At 41.5% G+C, this 12,366-nt stretch overlaps 1 protein-coding gene across 1 annotated transcript in view; it reads right to left on the bottom strand.

Moving 5' to 3' along the window:
• LOC307032903 (uncharacterized protein) overlaps positions 1–11,855 on the bottom strand; it is a gene marked incomplete at its 5' end in the record, with an annotated part of 21,331 nt that extends 9,476 nt beyond the window's left edge. Inside the window, 10 exons of the mRNA XM_079671181.1 lie at positions 1,084–1,209; positions 1,304–1,318; positions 2,152–2,172; positions 2,336–2,466; positions 4,333–4,514; positions 5,125–5,168; positions 9,149–9,341; positions 11,054–11,251; positions 11,420–11,684; positions 11,784–11,855. Coding sequence (XP_079527307.1) covers positions 1,084–1,209; positions 1,304–1,318; positions 2,152–2,172; positions 2,336–2,466; positions 4,333–4,514; positions 5,125–5,168; positions 9,149–9,341; positions 11,054–11,251; positions 11,420–11,684; positions 11,784–11,855 — 1,247 coding nt within the window. The remainder of the gene's footprint in view (positions 1–1,083; positions 1,210–1,303; positions 1,319–2,151; positions 2,173–2,335; positions 2,467–4,332; positions 4,515–5,124; positions 5,169–9,148; positions 9,342–11,053; positions 11,252–11,419; positions 11,685–11,783) is intronic.
• Positions 11,856–12,366: the final 511 nt, after the last annotated feature.

Below are 12,366 nucleotides of genomic sequence, written 5' to 3'. Positions count from 1 at the left end.
TGTTGCCATGGCAACGGCATTTGAAGAAATCTCAAAACTATCCCGTAGATGTCTTCACGGCTGGACTGTTTGCACACTGCTATCTGAAGTCTGCTGCTCTGAGCATGTCAGTTGGATTGATGACATCATCGTGTTCCATTACACAGGTGTTTATAGTTGAGCTAACGAGCTCTGGAGAAATCAAAGGCTTCATTGTTCTGAATGAGAGATAAACCTCTTACATGTGAACGTTTTGTAGAAGAACCGTAACAGATATCTGCGAAATTTCAAAACGTGAAGCATGTCAAGGAAGTTGAGCATCTGAAGTGTAATTTTTGTGTACTTTCGGGTTAATAATGTGGCCTTTTTGGCAGTTTAACTAAAGGTGTGCGGCTGCTGCTGTGAGGAAATATCTGCCTGAAATTACAATGGGCTTTAATGGAGACATGTTGAACGTTTTTGTCACTTCATGCCCTCAAGAGGCAGTTTGTTTAATTATTTTCCTTAATTATTTGTCATTTTTCAAGCTACGGGATGTTTTCCTACGTTTGTCATGAAAAATTATATCTCAGGAATGTAGGGTTTGGGAATGATGGGAGTTTTAAAAAAATATATGAAGGCAAATTTCAAACTGTCCTCCACTCTAACTCTGACATCACGCACTCTGCCTTAACGAGCTGCGCAATGTTAAAGTTCAAATGTTAAAAATGTGATGAATTATGGGATGTATCTCTGGAATTATGAAAGTTATGAATGAGAAAAGTAATAGCCATCGATTCCCGACCGAGCTGAACGTTTTGATTTTTGAACGGAGTTTCTGCGATGTTCAATGCGGGAGAAGAAGCGCGGCAAAATAAGTTGGCGGAATAATAAACTTTTCGTCCGTAGAAGAACAGTTAGTTGAAATGCAGCATTCCCACTAAATAAGAGTTTTTTACTCAACAAGATGATGCATCGTCTAAAAACAAGACCCGATATCTCACTGCAGTGTTACTTCTGAAGTTATTGTGTCTGATATCCCGTGTAGAGACATATTCTGACTAGATACTAGACAAAGATACTATACAAAGAGTGTTTGTAGTGTGTTGCACGTGCAGCTCTGACCATTTGAGGTTCTCCTTCTCCTCGGTGAAGCCCGCTCCGGCCAGAGTCGCAGTCGTCTCGCTCAGATAACTCACAAAGTAATTACTGAAGTGGAAAGACATGGTGTTCTCGTACGCCAGCAGCCACCTGAGGAACAGACAGATGTTACATGAAGATTTCAGGTTAAACCAAACCAAATGAAACAAAAAAATGAATTATAATTCAACATTGAAATACATACTTTGCTGGTGTTCCCCTGAGAAGCAACAGCATAAAGAGAGAAAGTGTAGAAGTTAGTGATATGTTACATTCATTTGATGTTTTACTCAAATATGACAATTTCTCTTTTCATTGCTAAATCAGCTTCCATGATTAACACTATGTTGTGAAATGTCTACGGTATTTTTTGAGTGAGTTGAAAGAGATTATCACTAGACAAATGCACTTTAAAATGTAATCATGTTTTTTTGTATTTGTGCATTTTCTTCTCACTTAAATAAAAAATGCTGGATATAATTTTGTGTGTATTTCTTTTTTTGTTTCTTTTTTTTTTTTTACAAGTGTTTTTATTTCATTATAGTGTACAATAATCGATGCCATTTCATAGATTGTAATATCACAGTACACTCACTACACTCCCCCCTCCCTCCCTCCACCCGCACATGCCCACACTAACGAAACCAAAAACATTTATAAAAGAAAAAAAAAAAAAAAGAAATGCTTCTCAATATAACTCAAACAACAGAGCCATGGAAATCAAAATAAACATATTGCGTGTATTTATTTTTTTGTAGCAAGAAAAAGGCATAACTGACTTTAATCTCTCTTTGGTATTTGTACTGCAAGTTATCCTTATCACAATATTCAACAAAGTAATTGCATATTTGACTCACATCATGCATCCGTGAGTATCACCACATTTTTAAACATTGTGAAATATGTTGATAAATAACAGAGTGAGACCATGATGTGGGTATATGCTCGCAGGTAAAGGTGTTTAACAAAAGAAAAAACATGCACCAAAGAATAGAAAGCATGCAGACGGCAAGTTCTGTATCAGAGTCCTTGAGGTGGACTCTTGGTTGTTACCTGATCTTCCTCCTCTTTTTGCTGTAAACAAAGCATGTCATACAAGACAGTTATTATTGAGACAATAATCGCTTTCCTCTGAGCGATATCTGCAACACTGGTTCACTCACAACACGACTCTGAATGGACTGCACCACAGGTGAGAAGAACGATGTGTGTGTCTGTGTCTATTAAAGTGTCTCACCCTCGCAGCAGCTTGTCTCCGTAGAGAGGTATGAAGTAGGGGAAGAGGTACGGAGCCACGCAGTTAGAGACCACCAGGCAGAGCTGACTCTTCACCCAGCTCACACACACCTTACTCAGCCAGGAGAAGCTCTGAGGAGGAGAGAGAGGTATACTCAGATATCAGAGAGTGAGAGAAGGTCTAATACATTTCACCACCATCTATACATTCTTCATTCTTCAGAGATACCATTAGAGCCACATGCCTTCAGTTTTTACACATTCAAAGCTTCTCTAGATGTTTTTGAATGAAGCTTTGATGGCTGGTGTCGTATTTGTAGATACGTTGGTCAATGTAGTTAAAGAAACGCAATTGTTGATGCTTTTGTAATACAGCTGTGTGCCTCTGTTATTGTGCAGCAAGTGTGACTTCAAACAAGCTTTTTAATCGCAGTGAAAAGTTGCTTTCTGAAAGTTAAACACCAACAAATATGGTTTTAAGAAGAATATTGGGTAAGATTAAAACATGCATGAAGTTTTTGACTTCACATCGATAGGGATTTAATTCTAATAAGCTGTCAAACTGGAAATAAATCTGTGAATAGTATAATACTATTAATATCAGTGTAGCTCAGGGGTCAGCAACCTTTTTGATATGAAGTGCCATTTTAAAAAATAGTTGTTATCAGCGTGCCAACGATCGAGAATTATCAACGGGGGGAGGGGTTGAGGAGCTTGACGCTCGTCAACTATCAGCAGGACGGCGGGGGAGCCTCGCTGCGGGGAAGCAGTGTGTTGACCTGTCAGCGCAAATCGCATGATGCCGAATTTAACAAACACATTTAAATAATTGGTTTAAACGGCATAATAATAAGGACGATCGTCCGTTCTGTGATTCTCCAGAGCACACATGCTATGATATTAGGGTCACGCAGAGTGAGATGAGATCGCTGTCCCTTTAAGAGAGAGAGAGAGAGAGAGAGAGAGAGAGGGGTGTGGCTTGTGCATGTGTGTTTGTGGATGGTAGAGCGACAGTGAGAGAACCTATGAAGAGAACGTGTGTATGTTTCTGGAAGTGAAACGAGGAAGCAGAAAAACAGAGGTCTGTGATGTATTTTGTGAAACAGAAGAACAGCTAAATAAATGCAACGTCCTCCCAAGAAGAGCTCGCCTCTCTCCAGTCATTTAAGCTAAAGTGGGTTATTGAACCTGAAGCTTGTTGCTTCTGCCCCCCTCGACTACGGTCTGGGAGCCGACAGGAAAGTTCAACACACAGATGGCCAGTCCACCCCCTTTGTAGCATATTATTTCGATGAGCAGATCGCCACTGGGCTTTCAACTAAATACACAGCCACGCAAAAACTGCGGCATTTGTACAGCTCCTTATGGGTACTGCAATTAGTGAAGTGCTTTCCTCCGTGGTGAAACGATCAGCACTGCACCACGGAGGAAAGCGGCAGAATGTCACCTGTAGATAAAGAGAGCGGGGCTGCGTTACGTGCATGGCTTCCTTCTGCAGGTAACGGGAGACGCGCTCTGGCGGCGGTCTCGCGTTCAGGATCCGAAAATACAATTTAAATATTTTTGTACACTTATTCCACTTATTCCTAGTGTGCCACTGGTTACGGTGCCGCGTGCCAGGGGTTGCCGACCCCTGGTGTAGCTTATTAAATTAACTAAAACTGTGGAGAAATATTGATTTTAAACACAACAAATAGACAGAGGAAGTTATCGATGGAGCTTCTGGATCTATGTGGTACAGCCCGATTACAATAATAATTAAAATAATTAAGAAATACAAATTAACCTTAAAAGAATGCTAGTAATAATAATTAAAAAAATATATTTATAATAATATTACTGAAAATAATAATAATTGCAAAAAAATAAAATATAATAATGATAATAATATTGATAAAAATATTGCAAAAAAATAAATAAAATAATAATAATAATAATAGTGGAAACAAATACTACTAATAACAATAATAACAACAACAAAGTCTGTATCACACTGACCAGCCTCCGCCCCTCCACAGCCTCTCTGTAGCTGTTGAAGCTGATCCAGGGCCCGAAGATGACCGTCCCCACAAAGTAAATGTATCCCATGAACTCGAGGGGCGAGGGGACGCTGGAGACCACTCCTCGGTCCAGATCGAAGGCCAGAGAGATCGCCTTCATCGCCACCACCATCTGAGAACCTGGAGACAACAGCAGCAAGGGTTCGTCGGCATAACGATCAATCACTACAGCGGCCATGTTGGAACGGACATCTGAAATACTAAGACTGTTAACAGATGAACGTGTGAATGACAAATGAAAGTTGTGCAGTCATTGCCGGCAGAAGTCTTGATGAATTAAAGAAAATGAAGGCCGCCTTTAACGGAAAAACGATATGAACATTTACAGACTCTCACACAACTACAAACAAGGTCTCATTTATCCAGTCCGATGTTCACGACCTAACTAAAACATTACTTTTACAGCACTACACAAGCGTAACACTGTTTAAGAGGAAGTGCTTTAAATAGTATTTCTCTTTACAGAGGGCATGTTTGGGAGTAGGTGAGCATCCAACTGTTGAAATCATAGTTTTTCTGTTGAATAAAACGTTCCCAATTCTGTTCAATTCAACACGATTTGTCTCAGCTTCTAGATGATGTGTTCACTGTGAATGCATGCAAGAAGAAATAAGTAAATTTCTTCAAGAGTTCAAGGTAAAGGGGACGAGTGATTGATATACAAAGGATGATGAAATGTTTCTAGATTCCAGAAATGTGTTGAATGATGCTGGAAACATTCTTGTCCTACCTCTCATCTTGTGCCAGTTGGTGGTGTCCATCATGTGAAGCTCTCTGAAGAAAATACACAAGAACAGCTTCAGTTTAAAGCTCACCTATTATGCAACATCCACTTCTCCACGTCTCTTCTACATCAACATGTGTCCCCTCTTCTCCATCAACATGTGTCCCCTCTTCTCCATCAACATGTGTCCCCTCTTCTTCATGTCTCTTCTACATCAACATGTGTCCCCTCTTCTTCATGTCTCTTCTACATCAGCATGTGTCCCCTCTTCTTCATGTCTCTTCTACATCAGCATGTGTCCCCTCTTCTTCATGTCTCTTCTACATCAACATGTGTCCCCTCTTCTTCATGTCTCTTCTACATCAGCATGTGTCCCCTCTTCTTCATGTCTCTTCTACATCAACATGTGTCCCCTCTTCTTCCTGTCTCTTCTACATCAACATGTGTCCCCTCTTCTTCATGTCTCTTCTACATCAACGTGTGTCCCCTCTTCTTAATGTCTCTTCTACATCAACATGTGTCCCCTCTTCTTCCTGTCTCTTCTACATCAACATGTGTCCCCTCTTCTTCCTGTCTCTTCTACATCAACATGTGTCCCCTCTTCTCCATCAACATGTGTCCCCTCTTCTTCAGGTCTCTTCTACATCAACATGTGTCCCCTCTTCTTCAGGTCTCTTCTACATCAACATGTGTCCCCTCTTCTTCATGTCTCTTCTACATCAACATGTGTCCCCTCTTCTCCATGTCTCTTCTACATCAACATGTGTCCCCTCTTCTCCATGTCTTTTCTACATCAACATGTGTCCCCTCTTCTTCATGTCTCTTTTACATCAACATGTGTCCCCTCTTCTTCATGTCTCTTCTACATCAGCATGTGTCCCCTCTTCTTCATGTCTCTTCTACATCAACATGTGTCCCCTCTTCTTCAGGTCTCTTCTACATCAGCATGTGTCCCCTCTTCTTCATGTCTCTTCTACATCAACATGTGTCCCCTCTTCTTCAGGTCTCTTCTACATCAGCATGTGTCCCCTCTTCTTCAGGTCTCTTCTACATCAACATGTGTCCCCTCTTCTTCAGGTCTCTTCTACATCAACATGTGTCCCCTCTTCTCCATGTCTTTTCTACATCAACATGTGTCCCCTCTTCTTCATGTCTCTTCTACATCAACATGTGTCCCCTCTTCTTCATGTTTCTTCTACATCAACATGTGTCCCCTCTTCTCCATGTCTCTTCTACATCAACATGTGTCCCCTCTTCTTCATGTCTCTTCTACATCAACATGTGTCCCCTCTTCTTCATGTCTCTTCTACATCAACATGTGTCCCCTCTTCTTCATGTCTCTTCTACATCAACATGTGTCCCCTCTTCTTCATGTCTCTTCTACATCAACATGTGTCCCCTCTTCTTCATGTCTCTTCTACATCAACATGTGTCCCCTCTTCATCATGTCTCTTTTACATCAACATGTGTCCCCTCTTCTTCATGTCTCTTCTACATCAACATGTGTCCCCTCTTCTTCATGTCTCTTCTACATCAACATGTGTCCCCTCTTCATCATGTCTCTTCTACATCAACATGTGTCCCCTCTTCTTCATGTCTCTTCTACATCAACATGTGTCCCCTCTTCATCATGTCTCTTCTACATCAACATGTGTCCCCTCTTCCTCATGTCTCTTCTACATCAACATGTGTCCCCTCTTCTTCATGTCTCTTCTACATCAACATGTGTCCCCTCTTCATCATGTCTCTTTTACATCAACATGTGTCCCCTCTTCTTCATGTCTCTTCTACATCAACATGTGTCCCCTCTTCTTCATGTCTCTTCTACATCAACATGTGTCCCCTCTTCATCATGTCTCTTCTACATCAACATGTGTCCCCTCTTCCTCATGTCTCTTCTACATCAACATGTGTCCCCTCTTCTTCATGTCTCTTCTACATCAACATGTGTCCCCTCTTCATCATGTCTCTTTTACATCAACATGTGTCCCCTCTTCTTCATGTCTCTTCAACATGTGTCCCCTCTCCTTCATGTCTCTTCTACATCAACATGTGTCCCCTCTTCTTCATGTCTCTTCTACATCAACATGTGTCCCCTCTTCATCATGTCTCTTTTACATCAACATGTGTCCCCTCTTCTTCATGTCTCTTCAACATGTGTCCCCTCTCCTTCATGTCTCTTCTACATCAACATGTGTCCCCTCTTCTTCATGTTTCTTCTACATCAACATGTGTCCCCTCTTCTTCATGTCTCTTCTACATCAACATGTGTCCCCTCTTCTTCATGTCTCTTCTACATCAACATGTGTCCCCTCTTCTTCATGTCTTTTCTACATCAACATGTGTCCCCTCTTCTTCATGTCTCTTCTACATCAACATGTGTCCCCTCTTCTTCATGTCTCTTCTACATCAACATGTGTCCCCTCTTCTTCATGTTTCTTCTACATCAACATGTGTCCCCTCTTCTTCATGTCTCTTCTACATCAACATGTGTCCCCTCTTCTTCATGTCTCTTCTACATCAACATGTGTCCCCTCTTCATCATGTCTCTTTTACATCAACATGTGTCCCCTCTTCTTCATGTCTCTTCAACATGTGTCCCCTCTCCTTCATGTCTCTTCTACATCAACATGTGTCCCCTCTTCTTCATGTCTCTTCTACATCAACATGTGTCCCCTCTTCTTCATGTTTCTTCTACATCAACATGTGTCCCCTCTTCTTCATGTCTCTTCTACATCAACATGTGTCCCCTCTTCTTCATGTCTCTTCTACATCAACATGTGTCCCCTCTTCTTCATGTCTTTTCTACATCAACATGTGTCCCCTCTTCTTCATGTCTCTTCTACATCAACATGTGTCCCCTCTTCTTCATGTCTCTTCTACATCAACATGTGTCCCCTCTTCTTCATGTCTTTTCTACATCAACATGTGTCCCCTCTTCTTCATGTCTCTTCTACATCAACATGTGTCCCCTCTTCTTCATGTCTCTTCTACATCAACATGTGTCCCCTCTTCTTCATGTCTCTTCTACATCAACATGTGTCCCCTCTTCTTCATGTCTTTTCTACATCAACATGTGTCCCCTCTTCTTCATGTTTCTTCTACATCAACATGTGTCCCCTCTTCTTCATGTCTCTTCTACATCAACATGTGTCCCCTCTTCTTCATGTCTCTTCTACATCAACATGTGTCCCCTCTTCTTCATGTCTTTTCTACATCAACATGTGTCCCCTCTTCTTCATGTCTCTTCTACATCAACATGTGTCCCCTCTTCTTCATGTCTCTTCTACATCAACATGTGTCCCCTCTTCTTCATGTCTCTTCTACATCAACATGTGTCCCCTCTTCTTCATGTCTTTTCTACATCAACATGTGTCCCCTCTTCTTCATGTCTCTTCTACATCAACATGTGTCCCCTCTTCTTCATGTCTCTTCTACATCAACATGTGTCCCCTCTTCTTCATGTTTCTTCTACATCAACATGTGTCCCCTCTGTGTAAAGAGACTCTGAAAGTTTGAAAACGAGCTGATCAGATTTTGGCCACTTTATGATGTCATTACGATGATTTGGCTTGAGTAACCATTAGCCAATCAGCCACCAAGGTAACCCCCCCCCCCCCCCGCAAACAACTTCACGGCGTATACTGCCACCCGAAGTCCCGGGTAAATCGCCAGAAGCGCAGACACCTCCTCATCTCCACCGCTCCAACGTTTTATTTTGTTTTGCCGTCTCTCTCAGTTTGTGCGCGTGGCTAATGCTAATGAGTGGCTCCTTATTTTTCATCTAAAGTAACAGACAGAGAATCAGCACTTTGGAAACAAGGCTGAAACAGAGGGGATCATGGGTAATGCTGCAACGATCTGTTTGGTGTTTCAGCCAATCAGAGACAGGCTCTGTATATATCTGAGACCTGTGATATATTGATGAAACACAGTATCATAGGGGACCTTTAATATATTTCTCGCCACAAATTAAACTTCCCTGCAACACTGATTTGTAATCGTAGACGTGATGTGACCCCGCTCTCACCCCAGCAGCAGGTAGATGAGCACGGTGATGGAGAGGAAGGTGCCTCTCATGGTGGAGTGTCTGCAGAGGAAGAGGAAGAGGTAGCAGAGCAGGCTGAGCAGCACCACCCAGATCATGTGCAGCTCGAAGAACAGGTAGAGGGTGTAGAAACCCCCGGCAACCGTAACCAGGTGCTTCAGGAAGGACGGGAGGCCTGAGGGGCAGAGAGAGAAATATGAGAGAAGTGCAGATTCATTGAAAGAAAAATGTCTGACATTTTTACGAGTGTGTCACAAGTTGTCACATCTTGCACTAATATACATTCTCAAAGATATTGAAGTGACTGTTATTTTGTATATATTGATTGCTTTTATTTATGTCTTAATGTGTGCATGTGTATAAATGTGTCTGTTGATTGTGTATATATACTTGTGTGTAAATGGTATTTCGATCTCTCTGTCTATACACACAAACTGAAAGATTGACAATAAAGTTGACTTTGATTTGAACCTCTTTCCTTCTCTCCTTTGATCCTCCTTAGCAACAGTCATTATTTTGCTTAGCAGCGGTGTGTTATCGACTATTAACAACCTCTGAAATGTCCAAATTGACCAATCAGCAGGGGCGCAGCTGCCCTGTGTCAGGGGGGTATGCAGCAACAATTTTGGCGCCCCCCCCCCAAAAAAATGTTTTTTATATATATATTATATATATATATATATATAGTAATAATAAATAAATAAGTCTGCTGGACATGGCCTTTAAATAATAAGGGTTTATTTTAAAGCATATCAGCCACTGTAGGTCTACCATCATTAAATAATAAACAAATTTACACATTTACAATCATTATAATCAATGCAACATAAAACATTAAAAAAGTAAGCTTACAAAGATCCATTAGAACACACTCTGTTAACAACAACCACAGATGTAAATCACTTTATAGCTAACTCTGGTACCTGAACTGTCTTGTACACGGCCCCTGACAAATAAGCTAATAAATAAAAAAAATTAAAAAATGATGTAGCTTATGTAACAATGTTGCTACCTGAGATTGTAGTAGACGACTCTTTAGTTGCTACTAAATCGTAACATGGCGTGCCTTTGCACTTGCCCATTTATCTAGTATTGCATCGAATGAAACAGTTCGTGCCACACTGTTTTCAATTGAAATGACTGCTAATTGGGTTAAGCGATCATTGCTCATGTTGGAACGAAGGTATGTTTTAATCAGCTTTAGCTTGCTGAATGATCTCTCGGCAGAGGCAACTGTTATAGGCATTGTCAGGAAAACTCTCAGGGCTACTGTCAGATTTGGGAAAACCAAATCAAGGTTCTCCTGTAGGAGGACATTTAGTTTATCCAGAGCCTTTTCATGCCCCCTAAGTAGACGGCTTGCTGGGTAAATTTCCTGAATGATATCCCTTGAAACATCATCGGTAGCCAGTGCATATCTTGTCACTGATTCCTCCAACTCAGCTTTTGTCATGTGTTCCATTTTGTAAATGAACTTAAACTTTTCGGACACAAGCTGAAGATTGCAAAATCTGTCAGACAACTCCTGAATTACAGTGTCAACAATAACATTAAAAACCATGCACCTAAAATGGGTCTCAGGTTCCTGTTCAAAATGGCCAGTGCTTGAATCATCTCCATGAAATCTCTTTTGCTTTCTGCAACGTCTTTCCTTAAAGTCAGGGGAAGCATCCATCTCAATGGCTAGTCTGCGTGCAATGTCAAGGGATTTCTGAAACCCCTCCTCTCTATACTTACAGAAGAATTCTTTCAGAGAATCGATCATCCTTATGGCAGTGTCCATCGAAATGTTCACTGCTTGCATTGCCTTGCTAACAAACGTGATCTCTGACAATAGATCATACCAAATCAAGAGGCACATCAGAAACTCCATGGTAACAATCTCGCCAGAGAGCGACTTTGCCTCTGAGACTGTTTTGCCGTCTTTTTCCACTTCCTCAAGCTTTTCCAAAGCGTCAAGAATCCCCCCTAACTGGAAACGCACAGCTTTGACAGAGTCTATTTTCGCCTCCCACCTGGTTTCACTGAGAGGCTTTAGAGTAATGTCCACAAACTCTTTGAGGATATCCCACCTCTTCACCGAAGCTGAAAAAATGGTGTACAGTCTCTGGATAGTGCCAAAAAAGGTAAGACACACTCTGTTTGATGATGCAGCATCACATAGGAGAAGGTTGAGACTGTGGCTACAGCAGGGGATAAATAGTGCCTCTGGACACTTCTGCTGCACCAAGGCTTGAACACCTTTGTGTATACCTCTCATATTCGAGCCATTGTCATAACTCTGTCCCCTACAATTCTTCAACTCCAACCCCAGGCTATCCAGCACCCCAGTCAGTGTTTCTGTGAGACCTTTACCAGTTGTGTCCTTCACAACTATGAAGCCAACAAAAGACTCATTGATGGTGGCTTTCTTTTTGTCATCCGTATGAACATACCGGATTATGACTGAGGCCTGCTCCTGCTTTGAAATGTCAGGAGTGCAATCCAACTCCACAGCAAAGTACTTGGAGGCTTTGACCTGGGCACAAATTTTACCAAGTACACAGTCTGCAATTGAATCTAAAAATTCATTCTGAGTGCACCAGGAAAGATATCCTGTGTTTTTTTTAGCCGCTACCTTTCTAAGATGCTCTGCTAGTGTGACATCATATCGTGCTATGACCTCAAGGACACCCAGAAAATTTTCCATTTTTAGGATCTCCTAATGTAGCATTCTTCCCCCTCAGTGGCAAGTTCCTTTCTGCGAGAAAGAGTATGCAATCGATCACTCTCGTTAACACGCTTCTCCAGTGTGCCTTTTCAGCTTCTATGGCTTTTTGCAAGGTACTGTCAATTGTCTTACCAAGGCGTAAGCGAGATGTTAATTCTTTCCACAAAAGATACGCGTTGATGTGTAAACCACTGGTTTCATGGTGCTGCAGCGTTTTTGAAAGACTCTGCCAGTTATTATATCCCACCACAAAGCGTGTGTCAACAACGCTAGCTCCACCGAAAAGTTTACACGCAAAACAATACACCTTATTCGTACTTTTAGAATACAGTAACCAATCTCGTGCAACTTTCTCTCCATTTGACATTGTGCGAAAACAATACGCTTTCGAAAAACACCTTCTAGACTTCTCTGATCTTGGATATGGCCCATCAGGACATTTGTGTGGGCCATTTTCAACAACACACTGCCTAAATGAGTCCCCAATCTG

Source organism: Notothenia rossii, assembly GCF_949606895.1.
Source record: "Notothenia rossii genome assembly, chromosome: 3".
Lineage (NCBI taxonomy): Eukaryota > Metazoa > Chordata > Actinopteri > Perciformes > Nototheniidae > Notothenia > Notothenia rossii.
Note: the sequence above shows the minus strand (reverse complement) of the source record. Positions and strands in the feature narration are given on the sequence as shown.